Raw genomic sequence first — 20,494 nt, 5'->3', positions numbered from 1 at the left:
GCAGTTAGTGATCACAAAAGATTTTTGAAATAGATATCATATATGGTCATTATTTCCATATTTTATGTAATGAACAAAATGCATGCAAAATGTCAATTTTGTAAAGCCTGTGCTGACATTTGTTTATTATTTAATTAATTTTATTTATTTATTAATTATTTAGAATTAATGAAAATAAAAATGTATATGGGGGATATATTAAAACTTACCGAATATATAATATTTTTTTATCAGTTGTTTCCAGATATTTTATGCAAGTTTAAAGATTTTTTTATAGTTGATTGCTCAGTGCATATTAAAAATCAAGAGGATATATCTAAGACCATGCAGTCTCTCTGTTTATTTTTATAATTTTTTAAAATAATAATTATTCAAATATTGTCAATTATTGCAGCATTTTTTCTCATTTTATGCATTTTTTTCCACTGTAGATATTTCATTTTGAATGCTCCAAATGTGACTAATATATCAAAACGATAAATGTAAATATGGTTTTTACAGGTCATGCCTGAGTTCCTATTATAATGTTGCTGAATACAACAATGGGACTGTTATGTATTAAGCTGTCTGTTTACCTTTCTGTGTTTTAGTGTCAGGGAAGACGAGAGAGCTCAGTCTGAGAGTGACTGTGAAAAACAGTGGCTATAAGCTCTTCACATAATGCTGCAGCAGGGCAGGACGATTAATCTTATATCCCGCTTTTATTTTCTTTTGACCAGCCCACCCACCAGGGAGGAAGAAAGAGAGAGACTCACAGTCAGAAAGACTGTATGGCCCTATTACCATATCCTCCTACTTTTTTATATACCTGCACTGAGCATCTGTAAAGGTTCTTTAAATGTCTTCAGTTTAAAATAATTGAAAACAACTCTCTTTGATTTATCACACCTGTAATCTCAGTAAAACCTGATATGCCACTGCAAGAAACAAGATCTGTCCATTCATCTGTCAGGTTAAGAACTATGGCAAGGTTAAAATACCTTTGGTAATTTGCAGGGGCGGATTTAGTGAATTGGGGGCCCCAGGCAAATATAGGAATGGGGCCCTATACATTTACACACATTTACCTAGATCAACCCTTGAGGTCGTTTTTTGTTGTGATGCTTGCTGCTGCACAATGGTGCCACATTGTTGTGTCCAATGTTTCTACATTTTTTATGTACATGTTCTAATGGGATTCTTTAATTTACATTTATTCATTTAGCAGATACTTTTATTATTTCATGTTGTTAGACCAAGAAATAGCAATTGATTTACCTTTTTTTTTTTTTATACACAAAACAAAATAAATTATAAAATGATAAGCCTCACAATTGAACCTTTATATTTCTGGGATGAGTCAGAAGTATAAATTATTATATTATTTAAAACAGATTTATGTGAGTGAATATTCGCATTGGTCTGAACAAAAACTGCAGACTGGATTATTGAAAATGCACATTCATTCTCTGCCAGTAGGAGGTGCTTTTGGAGTCAGAAATATAGTGGTTTCCCCGGTAACCAGCTCTAAACAAAACAGCTCAGCTCATAAATGGTAATTTATCAGGGAAAAAAATGAAAATGTGAGTTACCAGCGTAAGCCTACATTTTATTTTAGTCATTTTAACTTAGGGCTGTCAATCAATTTAAAATATATAATCACAATTAATGGCATGTTTGTCATGATTTAAATTGTGAATAATCACAACTTAATTGCACATTTTTATCTGTTCTAAATGTACCTTAAATGAATATTTTTCCCCATGGTTTCACAGACAAGGCTTAAGCTAGTCCCAGACTAAAATGCATGTTTGAGCTGTCTCAACTGAAAATATCTTGCTCTGACATATCTTAAAACTCATTGTTCTGTGTCAATATGCACACCTGTAACACTTTCTTTTAAGGCATTTTTGTAATGCAAAAAATTAATTTATGCAATAAATGTTTTATTATTAGTGAAACCAGTTAACAGAGCATGAAGAGTAGACATGTTTCATAGGTCATAGATGTTTTTCAAAGAACTTGTTCATGTCTATTAGACACACTGAAAAAAAAAAAAAAACAGAAATACTAGCTTCCTATTACTTCTCTTTCTTTGCACTGAGCACTTTACACAAACCTGTTTGCATTTTCGCATGACAGGGCAGCTCACTTCTGAACATGCAAAATGTACATTTATTATTTATTATTACATTTGTTTGCCTCTCTGTGCCACATACTGTATTTTGATGCAGCTAAATTCTCAAAAACTGTTTTCATTGATACATTTGACTGTTTGTTGTCAGACAACGGGATGAATATGAAATAGTGACTGAAACGCGACCCATTAAGACTAACCAGCTCTCCCTTCCGAGAAGTTAATCTGCACAAAAATATATAATCGTGCCGTCGTCTGATAAAAATCAAATAGGCTACAGAATAGCTTGAAGACAATAGCTGTGCTGTGATTTCAGCTATACTTATATGCAAAATTAGAGAAGCAACATCTCAATGTTTTAACTGAAAGCGCAGCTCCTTTCAGCCGCGCGCTGAACGCAGAGAGAGAAGTGTGCGCGCGCTGGGAAAGAGGGACCTCGCGCTCGTGCGGCAGTCGGCTTTAGATGCATAAAATTTTATTTTGCTACAAGCTGGATACACAAGAAGCACGTTCAACTCGGACGCGCAGACGATTGCCGTGCATAAACACCGTAAACAGCAACCGTTCGCGTGTCCGCGCTTAATGCGCATCTCCTATATGAAAAGCATTAGGGGGCCCTTGTCTTTTGGGGGCCCAAGGCAGTCGCCTACCTTTGCCTAATGGGTAAGTCCGCCCCTGGTAATTTGCTGTGGTTGAGACAGAAAAGGGATGCTGTTTGTGAGACACCGGAACTCTGAGGTGTCAGAGGGCAGATCTCTGGAGATTCTCTCTCTCCTTCTTTGGTAATCCCTAAACTTGCAATTAGCACGTGGACATATCGTTCTTTTTGCAGTTTTACGCATTTGTTTAATCTGTGCGTCACTATAACTAAGGGCATCTAAAGAAGATGGACATCAACTAACATGCTGAGGAGGGAGCATCAGATGCCCCGCGTGTGTCGTAGCAATCAGCACCTGATTTAAAACCACTCTTGAGTCGCCTTCAGCCGCGCCACTTAGAGCTCGCACAGATCGGGATGTTTTGGCTTGAATTAGTCGGTTGTATTAGAGACCGGTGTGGGGTACCATTAAAATAGCAAAACATGGGGTTTTGGGACGCGGAGTATCAATTTCACGTGCCCCTCCAGAGGCGCCAGTGGGCCATTTGAGACGCTTCTCGTGGGATCCTATTAGAGGGCATCGGTGCTGAAAGCTGTACGGACTCTCCCATGAGCAATGCGCGATTACGCGTGGGGTCACCACTGTACCATTTTATGAATCCCACTGTTCCAGTGCGCGCACAACCGTTATTTCCGGTCATAGACCCACCATTAAAATCCTGTCAAATGCCACCTGACAACTCCGAGGAATTCAGAGAGAACTGTCCAGATGATACTAAACGTGAAAACCACAAATATTTACGTTTGTCAGCCGTCATAAAATAGTATAAATGTATAGCTGTTCCAACTGATAATACGGAATACAGTACGGTTTTTTTTTTATTTTAAAAAAAGGAGAATTAAAATCTAATAACGTTTTAATAATAATTAATACTATTACTGTTATTGTTGTTGTTATTATGTACAAACGTACAAAAATGCTATGGTTGCATTAATAATTGAAATTGGATGTACTGTAAAAAAAAAAAAATAATAACAATTAGACATTTCTTTGAAAATAAGTATTTAAAAATGACATTTCTTGTCAAAATTACGTTTCTTATTTGAAAATAAGAGGGGGCTGACAAAATAGTTTACTAATAAATACCGAGGAACGAAGAGTTTGAATTGTGCTTTGAAAAATATTTTTTCTATATATATATATATATATATATATATATATATATATATATATATATATATATATATACACACACACACACACACACACACACACACACACACACTTTTTTTAATAAAACATTTACAATTATTGTCATTGGCTGTAATACACGTATAGCCTATAATAATATTTTAATTATGCTTATACTATAATATAATATGAACTAATACATCTAATTATTCAGATTAACCTAAAAAAATGTTCCGTGAATTAAAACATACAATTTGTACCATAGCTTTTTCTGTTCCTGCATGCGTGATAAATAACAACATTACAATTTCATTGCAAAAAAAAAAAAAAAATTTAAAAAAATGGTGCACAACTATGATTATCTGAGCAGGTTTAGTTTTTGCTTCCACCAAGAGAATGTTGCCGCGTGCGGGGGTTACGCCCCTGAGCGCGAGAGATAAATAGTAATATCCTTTAGCTAGTGAGTTAGAAGTTACGCTCATCCTCAACTCGCGCATGACACGTTTCTGGTCGGAAGGCAGTCGCGTTATCTCCAGGTCTATTTAGAGAAGCACAAACTCGCGTCTCCTCAGACTTACTTTTCTCCACTACATCCTCGTCAGCTCAACATGTCCACCGGCTCCATCAGTGATGTGGATGAATTTCACGAGTCTGAGCTGCTGGATAGTCTTTTGAAATTCGGTTCCGTTAAAGATCCGGGGACATCAAACGAGAGCACGGAGGACAGCTCCAACTGCGAAGGGGCCTCGGTTACAGAATGTACGGGGAAAAGGCGCAAATCAGCCGCCATGCGTAAATCGGCGCCCAATGGTATAGCCCAAGAGGGCAAGCAGGTCCAGAGGAACGCGGCGAACGCGCGCGAGAGGGCGAGGATGCGCGTGCTGAGCAAAGCGTTCTCCCGGTTGAAGACGACGTTACCGTGGGTTCCGCCAGACACCAAACTCTCCAAGCTGGACACGCTGCGGCTGGCCTCCAGCTACATCGCGCACCTGCGACAGATACTCGCCAATGACAAATACGAGAATGGCTACATACATCCAGTAAACCTGGTGAGAGACTTTTTAAAAACTTTTTGCAAAAAAAAAAAAAAAAAGTCTTTATATCTATCTATCTATCTATCTATCTATCTATCTATCTATCTATCTATCTATCTATCTATCTATCTATATATATATATATATATAAATAATAAAAAATCCCAGTAAGCAAGATACGTTTATGGTCTAATAATGTGTTTTCGTTATTTTAACATCATCTTTACTTCCAACCAGTTGACAGTATTTTCAGTCATTTCTATCCGTTTTTATGAATTTTAGTTCGATTTTATTCAATGTTCCAAAAGTTGGCTTTGGCAACACTTTACTTTGATTTTACTTGGCCTCAACCAGTTGACAGTATTTTCAGTCATTTCTAAAGTTGGCTTTGGCAACACTTTACGGCAGAAATGAAACTGAAGTTTTTAATATAAATGTATAAATGGTTAAATAAGCATTTTCTGAAAATGATTAGTCCTTCAGAAATGATAGGCTACATGACCGTTACCATGTTGCTTTTTATTTTAATAGGTTATAGTAGCCTACCTGACAAAATGGTATGGAATATCCTCAGTTATGTAGCCTAGGTTATGTTTACCATGTATATGTATATATATTTTAAACAAACAAAAGTTATTAGTTCTTAGTTATTTGGTGTGTTTACCAATTTTAATTAAACTTTCATTCATACTTTTTTTTTCACAGACGTGGCCGTTTATAGTGGCGGGCAAACCAGAAAATGAACTTAAAGAAATGCTGAATTCTACACGTTTATGTGGGACTACAGCTTCCTGATACACCAGATGGACTTAAAACATGGACCTATTTTAATTATTTTAATTAAAAAAAAAAAAAGACTAACACGTCATCTCCTATCTAAACACACGAGTGGGAATAATGGGGACAACATCCTCACTCACATTCCTGTAAAGAGAAATTGATATCTAACCTATTTAAAAACTCACACCTGGGCCTTGCTGGTTCAAGGCAACAATGTGTGATTTTATGCAGCTGTTTTTATAAAGATTCTGTCATCACTTTTTTTTTTTTTTTTTTTATTAAAACCACGTGAAATCGTTATTCATATAGGGCTTTGGTGACGCGGGGTGTCATAATATCACGCGCCTTTGCTGTTTGCATTAGAATTATTGTAAATAAAAATGTTATAGTTTCAAGTGATGCAAGTTACCTCTTTGATCGAGCATGGACAGAGAGTTCATGTTTATTCACTTTGCTCTGACCTGTGTGAACCTTGTTATCATTTCGCCCCACCTTTTTCTCTCAAGATCTCTGGCGAGAGGACATGTCACCCTGTCACCCTGCCTGCAAGAGATAACGTGATTAATTCCCTTAATCGGAAGAAACGTAAGCCTTCTCTTTATCATGATATATCTGTCATCAGATAAGCATGGCCTTAACCGTTTTGGAAATCAAAGCATGCGCTTCCAATAGAGATCGAGACACTTCTCCAAAAACTCTTATAATTCCCCCGACTCCGATTTTTTTTTAAAGTAGTCAGGCCAGAGAAAACTGTAGGCTGACGTGGTCCGTGTTTAAGGTCAGTTGTTTTAGACCAGTGAATCTCGAGGCTCTTAATCTCACTGTGCAGTCGTTGTTTAAATTCGCCCGGGGTTGTGACCGTTATGTTTATAACGCGCGGACAGATATTTATGCATCACTCCTCTGAGGGGCGCGAGAGCACGAGTTACCCGGAGTTACCGATGATGGGACGCCCGATGTCACAGCCACGCCACGGCCTCACAGCTTAGAAAAACACTGCCCCCGCGTATATAACTGTATTCCACATTAAACTAGTCATCACTGCGCTCTCGCAGAATTACAGAAATCCGCGCGGTGAGACAAAACGGTTTGATGGCTCAAGACAATAACAAGCCCGCCGCCATCATCCATCACGCGCTGTTATTGTAAGGAGAGGCTGAGGGGTGATCTGTGCGAGTCTGAGAGCTAGGGAGGCTTAAGCACACACACACACACACGCTTGGGCAATAAAGCAATTCTAAACATTGTGAAATCTTCTGATAAGTCTTAAAATTAGATATGATTATAGGGATACTTTTCTACTTTTCATTTATTATAAAAATAGAGTTGTCATGATGCCAGTTTAGGCCTGTCCTCAAGGCTAATTTGGGTTCCCTCAGAAATATCCTTTGGGTTTTCAGCATTGTGGTTTATGATTAATGCGATTTTTTTGTGTTAAATTTAATTTAAATCACATACGGTTACATATCAAACGCAAAAACATGCAATTCGTTAAGAAAAATAACTCAATTGTGGTTATTTGTAAACCGTAGTATGCTTTTAAAATTTTAAGTATGACTAATTTACAGTGAGCAAGAAAAGTTTTTAAATTCTTTGGGTAATATCGGTCAGCATAATATCGGCAAAATTGGCAAATTCGGTTGTAGTTATGTATTAAGCAACAATTGGAGCAGTAACTTGAAGAGCTCTGTGACAATCGATATTAATAGAGAGAGAGAGAGAGGCCTATAATATTTTTTATATATTTTGTTTTTTAAGATTATTTTTAGATTTTTTATACACTTTTTATTTTTGTATTTTTTTTTTATGTAATTTTTTTAATATTGTGTGAATGTGATGGTGAAGTTTTTGTTATATTTTTTCTGTGGTCTTTCAGAGGATGTAAAATATTTTAATAAGTTTTATGGGAAATCTTTTTCTCACGGGACGCTGGGAAAGCTCCCTAAACTTCCCCTAAGAGAATAAGACAGAAAGATATTTTCTTTCTCCCATTTCTTCGTCTTTTTCTGTCATCATCTGAAAATCAAAAGAACGTCGTTTCTTTTTAAAGGAGTTTATTTCCTGTGCGAAGCTCACGTTCATCTATATAAATCAGCATGGATAAATCAAGGCGCTCCATCACCGCGAGACCACCGCAGAGAACACTGAACACTGTCCGGGTCAGCTGCGCTCTGCCCGGCAGCGGGAGGAGGAGGAGGAGGCAGGGAGGGTCGGTCATTAGAAAGATAAAGTAGACCCAGGATTCCCATGCGTTGCGAGAATATGGCTAATTGTTTTGTTGGACGGCTGCCCAAACCTCTCTTTTATAGTCCTAGAGTCTCTTGAGAGGGAACATTGGCATGTAGTCTAGATGCACATAACTAAAAACTGCCAGATAAGAGTGCGTGAGTGTCAGCTAAAGTTTATGATGAGCCTTTGGTTTAAAACGGCTAATGTTAAACCGCTCGTGTCTGGACTGCATCTGAGCTGGTGTGTCACCTTTCACTCAAAACACCGTTCCTTTAATGTTTTTTTCCCTGTGGTTTAACAATTTTATTTATACTTGACATAAAACAATACAGAAATTAAATGACGAGACCTTTTAAAATGTTCTTTTGTGAGTGGGAGAAACTGCATCAATCATGACACAATAGGTTTCAGCACCTAGACACTGAACAGCGACTCACTATAGGTTACATAAGAGACGTGAAAACCGACACTGTAGCAATATGCATTCATATTGCAGTCTGGATTAGAATAAAGTGCACCAGAAGGTAGGCTACAAATACTTGCAAATGTAGGAGTATGTTTCATGTATGCTAGTTCAAGAGAAGCCTACAGCCTATATTAAAAATAAATAAATATAAATATTCACCGAACTAAAACTGAAGTCTTTAACAGAAAACTTTCTAATAAATCCAAACTGACAACCTGCAGTTGATTTGCGCTTTTTGGACCACTTTGAATTAGGTTATTTATGAATTGAATTTAATTACTATTGATGAAGTTTGAAACTCTGAAACTCATAAAATCGTATAAATTATTATCCCATCCAATTATAAATTTAACCGAAACAAAAATTATGAAGTAATATCCTCCCTTTTCCCATTCAACTTTAATGCTTGTGGTGTTTGAAAAATAACTATTACCAGTCGCTTCAGGGTTTTTTTTACATAATTGCGATTATATTTTGTGGGGATTCTGTATTATTACAAACATTAGTTGTAAATAATACAAAGATAATTGGAGTACGTTTTACAAGAAATTCACAGTATTTCTGCTTCAAACATTTTTAAATGTTACTTGCCGCTTCTTGGTAAATATTTGTAAAATGTACTTGCAATTTCTGAGTCAAAATTGGTTCAAAGTAAATCATACACTTTTTTTTTTTTTTTTTAAGGCCTATATAACAAATATTTTTCCAGAAACTTTAATCATGTATTTTCAGTTCTTAACTTGTATTTTAACATTTTAAAATAAAAATCCTCATTGCAGTGCGTAGTGGAACGTTCACTGCTGGACACACTTTGATGCAGAAATACAATATTTAAACTGAAGGTCCTCAATATAGACCATATCCTGCAGAGGGCGCTATAATACAGTTGTTCATATTACATCTGAACTGTGCCACCACATGAGTTCAAGAAAATGTCCATTGGGTGGCAGTAAAACTGCAGACAGGCAACTACAGTATCTCTTACTTCTTTTAGCCGGGCTTTCATGACATGACAAATCGTGCATGTATGTGTATCTGCATACCTGCAATGAAATGAATAATTTCAAAAATAGAAAAAACCATTCAAACTAGCTGTAAAGCTGTAAAGTCACACTCCAAAAAATACAAATAAACAAAATAAAAAATAAAAAACCCTTGAGAGACTCTGAACTACATGTTTGTAGAAATAAACCCCCTCCAAGCCTAGTCCCCACAGCTGTGTCTGTATATGTAGTGTGTTGGTAATGCATTTGTGTGTGACTGTGTCTTGTGATTCAAGGCAAAACTACTTCCATTTGAGTGAAATTGACCAGCTTCTCAACTGCCCCCGCCACCATACCCACAGACTGAAGAGCTTTAAATTCAACCCAGAAGTCCACTGCACATTAAAAACACACAAAGACCGTCCTTCATCTCATAAGAATTTCATTAGAAGTGTCATTTAAATTGAAGTGTGTGTGTGTGTGTGTGTGTGTGTGTGTGTGTGTGTGTGTGTGTGTGTGTGTGTGTGTGTGTGTGTGTGTGTGTGTGTGTGTGTGTGTGTGTGTGTGTGTGTGTGTATTTTGACTCATTTGGATAAGTGTGCAGCCAGGGGTTGATCATAGTCTTGTAAACTCTGCCATGATGAAAGTGTAGCGAATAAATGGCTCAAAGTATCACACTGGGTCAATGTTACAGCAACACGACGTGAGCACGCGCGTGTACAGGGTGTGAAATGTTTGTCCAGGTGGAGGTGATTACTGATTGAGTGGTGTGGTAGAAGAGCAATTCACTGCGAATACTGTCCTTTGAGAATAAGCAGGTGTTTTTAAATGTATGATAGATTTTCTTTTTTTGTTTGTTTTGACTTGTACCTCATTGTCTTTAAAAATACAAAATATTAGCGCTTACAGTGAGGAATATGAAAATGAAGGTGAATGGGGGCAAATTTAAGAGGATTTAAAAGCAGAAATGTGATTCTTATAATTTTATCAAATTACTTACATCATTTAAAAGCAGAAATGTGATTCTTATAATTTTATCATTGGTTTAAATCTTGATTATGCATTTTTTGTACAGCTTGTAAACCTACTATATTTATATCTATGCACCAAATGCACACTACTTTTCTCTCTAAACAGCAGGCTATACTCATCTACGTCAGGGACTACTTTCTCATGGATACTCATCCTAAAACTATTGGTTTTCTCATGGCATTTTTATGGACACTACTTTCTAATATGCGTTTTTAATATTTTTTTGATGACAGTGTTTTTAATGATATTGTGTTTTTGTTACATTATCATTATAGCTGTGGTGTGGATTCTGCTGTTCCATTAAATTTAGAACATTTTTAAAAACTATATATATATCTTTATCGTTATTATTCTTAAGCCAAATTTTTGAATCCAGAATATTCCTTTAACCCCTGAATGTTTGTCTTTCTCATTTCTCTCTGTCCAGTCTGCCTGCCTAAAATGTTTGTAAAACTTTCTTTATCCAGCACTATAACAGCCACTGCTGTTTCTGCACCCAGTTTCTTTAACTGAAGCTCAGCTGTGTGTGTGTGTGTGCATATGTTATGATGTGTGAGGCTCTCTGCACAAGAATACACCTCCCTGATAGCCACACGGATCCAATTAAAGCTGGAATTCCCAACCTAAAGACTGGAATCATTCACGTCTCCACCTCCGTGATATTCCAGGGTGTCCCCAACCATGTGCTCTGTGTTTGTACGTGTGCGTAGAAGCGTCAAGTCTGCATGTGTTTCAAAGTACTTCTGCATAAGCATGCAAACGTGTGTGTGAGGGGAATTCTGAAGATAATTGAGAGCGGGTGAGGTTCCCACTCATCAGCAGTGAACGCTGTAATAAGACTGTGTTTGGGCTGAGACGGGGAGAATGTCTGATTTTAGCGTTCCTTTAAACAAAAGTGAACAGTGCTCTCATTCAAAACAGATGGTGAAGGTCAAATCGAGGAAACAGTGACAGGAGTGAGTGAGGGAGGAAGAGCGACAGACAGAAGGAGTGAGAGAGAGAGACAGAGAGGGAGGAGGACAATAGAGAGACCGATCGAAAAAGAGGTGGAGGGGAAGTGAGGTGAGGAAAGAGAAAATGAGTGAGAGAATTAGATATCCTTTCCAAAGCAGTGTGAAAAATAAACTCTGGACTTTCTGATCCTTTGAGGGATGGCAATGTTTATCCACTGTAGGCTACCAGGATAAATGAGAGAGATATAACCCTGATTAGTCAATCACTTACTAATCACAAGGTTAAAATCATGCCTAATTTTTTTTTTTTTTTACATTTTCATAACATACATATATACATTATATATATATAATTATTTTAATATTTGTTTTTATGTATATATTTTTTTTTTTTTTTTTTTTTTTTTTTTTTTTTTTCTACATTATATTTTATTGTAGCCATAGGTTTCTATGTTGGCTTGGTATAATACTTAGTATTGATGTTTGTATACATTGTAAATGATGCGACATGACATTGTACTAACTAAATTATCATTGTTAGTTCCTCGATTGAGTGCTTCAACAGTATTCATAGGCCTACTTGGTCCTTTCACTGCGTCTCCGATTGTCCACCCATGAGGCCACGATGCCCTTCCGGAGCGGCCAAGGATCACTTTTCACGCGACACCGGATAACAGTCTCCCTCCCGCTATTAATATTTAATCAAGCAGCGCGCCCGCTGCGGACAAATGATTTTTTATTTCTGACTGACTGGCGGCCGCGGGCTCGAGTTACACGCGTCAAGCAGCCGGTCGTCACAGCCAATGGTTGGACGCGGAAACGAGCCTCGTGCCCCTACTGCGTTCTGGCACAGCGCACATAATCCACGCGGATGCACGCGTTTGCAGCCAAAACCAATCAAGCGTTGCGCTGAAAGCACGAGGACGCGACGGTTTCATTAATTCGGGATTATAGAGACTTTTCGTCTAATTTATAAGGATTAAATTAGGTCTACTTATTGTCCCTTGCCTGTTCACTGACATTGGAGACGTGTAGAGAAATCTGTGAGAGGTAAATTGGCCCTGTTAAAAATTGGCAGTTGGCATAAATGGGCGCTGGATGGACGCAGTATTACATTTTACATAAATTAAAAATGAGGATAGATAGATGTAAAATGTGTTTTAACTAGTCCAACCAACTAGTTGATTGGTGAGGTTCACTATATCATCTAGATTTATTCTTATTCTTTTGTTCAAAAATATTCAGCAGTCACTGACGAGCAGTGCTTTAGTCACAGCAGTACACATTAGAATCTTTATTATTATTGTTATTATTATATTGATTAACTGATGGTGTTATTCACACATTTGCCTACTTGTCAATTAAACTCCATTTCCCATGATGCCTTGAGAGACACAAAAGGTCACAGCTCAGGCAAGTCTCCTGTTACAAATCAATACTGAGAGTTATTGGCCGGGAACAGTAATTCATTAAGTGCCATATCAGATGCAGCCTAGTTTGGCACACAACTAAAATATGTCACCAAATCAAATGTTATGAGAAAAATGTTATATATCTGGAAAGTATCTCTTTACAATGACTTGTTCTGATGTACACTCTTAAAAATAAAGGTGCTTAAAAGGTTCTTCACAGCGATGCCACAGAAAAACCATTTTTGGTTACACAAAGAACCATCTCTTTCTTACCTTTTTAAAATCTGAAGAACCTTCTTTCACCACCACCACAAAAAAAAAAAACCTTTTGTGAAACAGGTTCATCAGATATTCAAGGTTCTTTATGGAACCATTTAGACAAAAAATGTTCTATGGCATCGTAAAGCACCTTTTTTTTAAGAGTGTATAAGCCACTGTATCTAATCTAATATTCAAATGGCTATCAGTATTTACTGTTTGCACTCTACTCTTTAGGTCTGAACATTTGTAAGGTTCAGATGGAAATGGAAGCTTCTACAGAACTGTAAATGTGAGTATCCAACTTGAAAATATAATAAAATAAAAATATATTGAAATAAAATATATTATGTACAGTATATATTAGCCAAAATATTTATCAAATTATTTCATATATTATCTTCTTTCTTAACTCTTCTTTAACTACCTGTTTACTTAAAATAAAACATCACTGTGTGGGTGTTTGTTATTTGGAGCCATATTTCCATTGGAGGTTTCTAGCTTCAGGCATTGGAATGGCTTATTCTGTCCCATTTCCAAGTCTTCGTTTCACTCACTCTTTCCCTTTTGTTTCTGTTCTTTTCTTTTCTCTGAAGCTGTCTGTTTTTAGGACGGGCCAGGCTGAAAGGAGTTTTTTTAATCAGATCATTTTCTAAGAGAAACTAGAGACGTTCAGGGACCTACGTTTGCCAGAGACACACCGGAGGATTACGGTATGACCCCCCAGGGACGCTCACAAATGTGCACACAAACACACACCTACATTCTCATACGGGCACGAAAACAAATTTGTACAATCAGGAATAAATGTGCTGAAACACAATATTTATAACAATGAGGTTTCTGAGATTATGGCGATATCATCTGAAGGGGAGAGAGAAACAACAGACATACATCCCTTATAAACAGCGGCACACATATTGTCTCTCACACACCTGGCGTCCCTGTCTGTACCTGTGAGCGTGCTTAGCAGCTGTCGAGATAGTCAGGGCCGGGATGTCCTGCATCACAGATGGTGCAAGCATGGTTGAATAAATATAAGTAATGATTTATTATATTTAGACGTATGCATTTGGTCAGAAGCCTTAAGTATTCATGAGTGAGAGGTTATCTCTCTCTATGCTTTTTTAAATCCTGAATTTTGAAGTGATGCCAAGTACAAATACTCAGACTATGTGAGCGTGTATGTGTGTGTGGGTGAAGGGAACGGGATCATTTTACCCCAAAAATGTGGCAGCTACACAAAAGCATCCCATCCGGCTGGACCTGAGGGACCAGAGGAGGGAGGGGTTACCACGGCGATGGCAGAATCCAGGAAACTCGAGATGACATAAAAGAATGCATTAACAGAGACCGAGAGAGAGAGAGAAAGAGAGAGAGAGGTAATTCCAAGAGGGCAAAAAGAGGTAAAACAAGTTAATCATTTTGAACTGCTGTATGAATGACTGCATGATTTGTGTGTGAGAGGGACAGGGTGTGTGTACATTGTTTGTGCCTGGGATCCCATGCTTTTTGGGCGTGTTTGAGGACACAGTGCGTCAGGTGTAACATTACTTTTGGCACATTCTGAGCTGTTTGAAGCACATAATAAAAAGATGCACATAAACATTATAGCTTCAGATTAAAACGTGCAGCCTGTGAATGTGTATGAGTGATCTGTGGTTTAGAGATTGTTCTCAACTTCAATTATTGTTGCTGTCTCTTATTTATAAACATTATTGGGATTCAGTGTCACTGGGATATTTTGTTTTTCAAAATATCTTCTTGTGTTCTGCATAAGAAAGGACATCATACAGGTTTTTAAAGGACATGAAGGCTAATAAATTTTCATGTTTGGGTGAACTGACCCTTTAAGTCTTATACATTTCACTTACTGCATGACAATAGTATTCATAAAATTATAGTAATAATAAAATGTACTCAGTTTTTTACTCTCTCACTCTTAAACACAAGCATAAAAGAAACTGGAGCTTCTATTAGCTAATGAAAAAATCATTAGCACTCCCTTGATAGCATAAGCTTTGATCCCTGAATCAAGGATATGGATTGGTCCTTGTCAGCCAGATTCAGGTCACACTTGTTTAGTTGCAGCCTAGTTAAAGAAGTGAGGGCATTATTTGAAATATGAGCCTGTGCATCGACTGCCTCACTGGGGTTAAAATAGCTAACTCTGTAATTATTAGCACACTTGACCATCACAGTGGCCTTTAGATCACAATTGGAGTTTTTCCAAATGTAAATTAGTTTTTTTTTTTTTTTGACGTTTAAGCTTAAATGGCTTGAATAGTGGAGATTTTAATATTGTTTGTCTGATGTTAAATAACTTTTGGGCTAATAGTAAAACTATTTGTACACTATTTGGTTCTCAAGTAATAATTTTTAAGGAATCTGTTTTGTTACCATATGAACATAAAGGGACCAAACAAAATCACAAAAATAATGATGGTTTTCAAACAGACTTTGCACTCCCTCATCTACCACAATGATGTAAAGTTATTACAGGTGTCTGGCAATAATTGAGAATACATTTGTTTTAGCAGAAGTAAAATGTATTCTAATGAATTGATTTGTTTCTGTGAACTCAACTGGTTAAAAAACAATTATTCACTAATTTATTGCATCAACACTCATTCTGTTCTCTGGAGTCTCCCACTTAAAATGACAAAATGTCCATAGTTTCCACCAAAATACAAAAAAAAATTACTAAAGTTCTTACTTTTTCTGCAAAACCAAAAGAATAATAGTCAGGATTTCCTTTAAAAGCTTTGAATGTTTTATAAGTCTTCATCATTTTATTTATTTTTATGATGACCAAGTTACCCCATTTTTATGAATAACAATAACTGTATAAACTAAAGTATTTTAAAGGAAAATATGGTTACATGGTGCATTTTGAGTGTGGGTCATGCTGCATTCCATGGCTTTTTTGGTGGTAAAATACATTTTAGTTAAATACTGCTTGTATCACAATTTTTATCCAAAAGTTTCCTTACAGTAGAGTGACATAAAACTTGAACTGAATCATTAAAAAAAGATCTTTTTCAAAAGAACAATCAGACATCACTAGTTTGTAGTTAAGGTTATCAATTAAATCGGTGTATGTACCACAAAAGTGTTTGTCCACTGGTCTGCTCCTCTGACTTCCTCTCTGGTTTGTGTGTCAATGCTGGCGCCAATGCTGGGGGATTGGTTTTGTGTATGTATGTGTGTTTAGATATATGTGTGTAAGTCAGGGAGAGGGCAGTATGGGTTTTTGTATTTGAAATGGTAAATTAGCAGATTCCAACCCTCCCAGAAAAACCTTCCCTTTGTTTAAATCTTAATGTCATCATAAATTAAAGAGTTGATATCCTCCGTTTCACATTCTAGTCTTTTCTCTTACTCTTTCATACACACAAACACACCCACACATGAGAAACATAGGAAACTAATTCAGGTGTCAGAGCCCAGCAGGGTTGGTTGGTAGACAGTGACTAGTTAAACAATGGGTCAATCAAAGAGAGTTACAGATCTCTGTTTAATAAAGGGTACTGTCTAACAGAACCATCTTCAAAGACAGATAACCAGTGATCCTAATTACAGTGTCCAACAATACAGCTGTGTGTTCACCAGTGGTCCTTCACAGCTCAGAACAAATTTATTTTGTGTTTTGCCATGATTCTTGCACAACAGTAGCAAATAACTGTTTATTTATGTATTTGTTTAAAATGTTGTCCTTTATTTAATATTGAATATTAAGAGTTCTTTTTCTTGTAACTTTAGTTTTGATCATTATAAATTAAAGTTGTACCTGAAAGAGCAACAGATTTTTTGTATTGTGATGTACAACCGAGTAAGACAGATTATCGAAAAAGAAAAATGTACGGTGGGTTTGGTCCATCGGTTATTTATTTAATGCAGGCAGATGTGAAGGTGAATGTGAATGTGCATTTCAAATATAGACAGGGTGAATTATAATTTCATGCCAACTTTAAATGAGTTGCTGGGTTGCATTTTTTTAAATAAAGGTAATCTTAAACTTTTTATGGTGTAATAAAAAACAAAGGATATCCAAGAACCATCTGTGCAAACTAAAAAAGGATTATACTAAAGATCTAATGGTTATGATGTGTGTAATGATGTATGTTTGTGCATAGAAAAACCACCAAAAATATAAAAGGAGCTTATGTTCTTATCTCAGATTTAGGACATTAGGATCCTATCACATTATTTTGAGGACATTACAGTGACTGTATTAAACAGGCCCGAGTTGAGGAGGTATAATTAGAAAGTGATATTTGAGAGGCATTTTCAATGCATGCTCAATAAATGTGCATAATCTGATATGTTTTAAAGTGCCTCGAAAATCTTGCCAAAGTCAGATCCCTGTTCTAGGAGTGGGAGTCAATCCCAATTTGACTGTCACCCCATAATTTCCTATAATCTCTGTACTGCCTCTCTGAATAAATAAAGTGACAAACGCCCACACCCCCCCAAATTTTTTTTAAATTGCACAATGTCCCTCTAGGCTGTCAGGGTAATTCTGAAGAAGAGCCAAGTTACTTTCATTTTGGACAAGTTTGACTGCCTTGTAAAAAAGGAGAGGTGAGTTTGTATTAACTAACCCCTTGTCAAGAGAGTGAGTGAACATGAAACATCTGGAGAAGTCTTTTTAAAGTTTTGATCAACTAAAAAAATTGTTTTGCTGTCGTGATTAGTCAGAGCACTATTTAACGCTGTTTATACTTAATGTTATATATAATCATGATTCACAGTTTCCCACTTTGTACAGCAAAAAAGCCAGTAAGACATACAAAAGCTGATCATGATATAAAGCTGAATTCAAAATTTTTGCAATCAGTGTCCTTGTACATTTTAGTCCGACTGATTAATTGAGGGCTCTGGCTTCATCTTAATTTGTTGTCTCAAGGCTCACCGGGCCTGTAATTGTCAATTTAATTTCACAGTGACATTTAACTAAATTTTTTGGTCTTATTTGCAGGTGTAGGTCATTGGTATGAAATGTGTTTTTTCTGAGCCAGTCGGGCAGACCTGTTCTCTGTCACTGCCAGCACTGAACTCTGAAGTTGAGAGTAATTGGGGACCTTTCAAACATGAGGTCATTAGCAGTGGAGATATACTACACCTAGAATCAAAATGAAAACATTTCTGTTGATATTCATGCTGGAAGTTTATAATTAAAGCTCGAAAGGCTAATGAGTTGGATTATTAAGGCATGTTGAAGGAATGTGCCTCTAATGGAAAATAGAAACATGTGAACTGCTTTGCTTTCTCACTCTTTCATGCAGTTATTTTCTGATCATCTCTCTATTAATATACCCCTTAATGTTTATTTCCCCTCATGCACTCATTAGCAATGAAAACTTGTGCACATTTTTACTTGCAGATCTTGGACAGAGGAGCAATGTATGTGTGTGTATGTTCTATCAGGGATTCCAGAAAGAGCCAGATTTTGAGACCAGCAACTCACATATTATCCTTGGAGATGGCCATTGTCGCCAGGACATCGAAGCCAGGGCCGTAGTCTCAAAGCATGCTGGGAGTTGCATGCATTCCACTGTGTCCACGTCATTTTGGGAGCTGTGGGTAAGATGGGTTCACTGTCTGATCATGACTCATTGGTTAACAAATCATCTAATTCACTTTCAATTTTTTAGCTCTTCGCCATGACTGCTCATAAACTTTAAATTGTGGTAGCCCACTAATTTGTATATACTCTGAGGACACGCACATGCTGACTTCAGTCACCAGAGAATAGCTCAGTAGTCAGACACAAACTCATGGGATTCTATTGGCAGCCAGAGATGTGGTTTTGTTTAGTTCACCAGACTAATATAGTGGAAAGCATTCATATTCTAACAGTCATTAAAATAGCAGTATACAGATGTTGGTCATGTCAGATAATTTCTTCTCCACCTACACAAATATACTAATGTATTATGAAGACATCATTCTCTAGTATATAACATTTCTGCTACCTTTCCAGAGACATAAATTGACAGTGTAATTCCAGTGCCTGAGGGTTTCTTCCAAATGCAGATGACCAGTCAGGATCCAGTCTGGCATGAAGTAATGATCTGGAGTGCTGCTAAGCCACGGCGGTATGTTACTAATTCACTTTATGATACAGTACATTATTGACTACTCAATGAGTCACAATCTGACTAAAAACCAAGAAAAGTTTCTGTTGAAAAGACCACACTGACTCCAGACTGTGACTAAAATGGTCGCAAAAGTGACATAAAAAAGAAAATTCCTATTTGTAATTAGATTTAAGATCTAGACTAAAATCTAGTCTGTTGGGCAATATTTGTGTGTCAAAATGTGGTTTCTTCAGATATCAAGTTAGAGTGCACGCCAGTGTTTAATACATGCCGCAACGAACACAGAGCAAGCTGTGACGTCCTTTTTGCAAACAACAAGCAGTATACAACCAATGAAAGGTTTGAAATAATTAAGACTTTTTAAATATTTTTAAAGGAATTATCTTATGATCACTGAGGCTGCATTTATTTGATCAAAAATGCAATAGAAACAGTAATTAAAATAAGAAAATGTTATTTTAATAGTAATAGTATTTCACAAAATTGCTGTCTTTTTTGTATTTTGATCAAATAAATGTAGCCTTTGGTGAGCATAAGAGATGTCTTCAGAAAACATAAACGAAAAAAAAAAATTATTATCACAAACTTTTGACCTGTAAGGGAACCTTTGTTTAGGAATAAGATTGTAAGGTGATGTTGGAACCATATTCTGAACAACCAACTTCAGAATGTAAACTTGGCAACTAAAATCAGTTGGCTTGTAAATGTTTTATTTTAGAAGCCATTGGCTCCCTAGTTTTTTTGTTTGTTTGTTTGTTTTTTTGTTTTTTGTCTGGAGCCCTGATGCATATTTAAGGTACATGTCAAGCCCTTTATTCATTTAGCACTAAGCTTGCCTTGTGATACTTTAATGGAAAGTCCATGTGTCCATGATAGAGTGAGAGAGAGAGAGGTTCTTTAGGTCCAGCCGACATGCTGAGTTAATGGAAGTAATCCTACACCCTAATGAAATAACAATGGTGCTGGACAGGACACACACACAGACACACAGACACAATTCCTCTCTGTCGCTCTCCTTCCCCTGTCTCTCTCTCTCTGTCTCGCTATTCAGATATGATGTACCCTCTAAATTCATGTGCAACTGTAGATCAGGCAACACCGCTGTGACCTCCAGACGGCACATAGACATGTCTCACATAAAAATTTGTTTAATCGCAGACACAGACTTTATTTCTACATTTTTGTTAGTTTAGGGAGGATGGTGAAAGTCTTTAAGTGATTTGACCTTTGCCCTTGTAGTCGATGTTACAAAATTTGATTAAATATTCTGCATAACCATACTTTAGATCCCTTAAACCTACCATATACCTACTTAACAACTACCTTACTAACTATTA

The 20,494-nt window shown here is 36.7% G+C and overlaps 2 protein-coding genes across 2 annotated transcripts in view; both read left to right on the top strand.

The window, feature by feature from the left end:
• The first annotated feature begins 4,353 nt into the window (after positions 1-4,353).
• On the top strand, positions 4,354-6,119 carry LOC109059364 (transcription factor 21-like). The gene is made up of 2 exons (XM_042713460.1): positions 4,354-4,955; positions 5,646-6,119. Exons 1-2 carry the CDS (start codon positions 4,515-4,517, stop codon positions 5,733-5,735), a joined length of 531 nt encoding a protein of 176 aa, XP_042569394.1. The 5' UTR covers positions 4,354-4,514; the 3' UTR covers positions 5,736-6,119.
• Positions 6,120-17,348: 11,229 nt separating this feature from the next.
• Positions 17,349-20,494, top strand: part of LOC109064050 (eyes absent homolog 4-like) — a 38,855-nt gene continuing 35,709 nt past the window's right edge. The window contains exons 1-2 of the mRNA XM_042713428.1: positions 17,349-18,639; positions 19,040-19,154. The gene's annotated coding sequence lies outside the window, so the exon portion shown is untranslated. The remainder of the gene's footprint in view (positions 18,640-19,039; positions 19,155-20,494) is intronic.

The sequence above is a fragment of the Cyprinus carpio genome, chromosome A23 (genome assembly GCF_018340385.1).
Source record: "Cyprinus carpio isolate SPL01 chromosome A23, ASM1834038v1, whole genome shotgun sequence".
Taxonomy (NCBI): Eukaryota; Metazoa; Chordata; class Actinopteri; order Cypriniformes; family Cyprinidae; genus Cyprinus; species Cyprinus carpio.
This window is presented reverse-complemented; position numbering and strand designations above follow the sequence as displayed.

Excerpts from the sequence above, each read along its gene's own strand:
- LOC109059364 (XM_042713460.1), top strand. The coding sequence starts at position 4,515 with ATGTCCACCGGCTCCATCAGTGATGTGGATGAATTTCACGAGTCTGAG. Across the intron at positions 4,956-5,645 it reads ACATACATCCAGTAAACCTG|ACGTGGCCGTTTATAGTGGC; the intron begins GTGAGAGACTTT and ends TTTTTTTCACAG.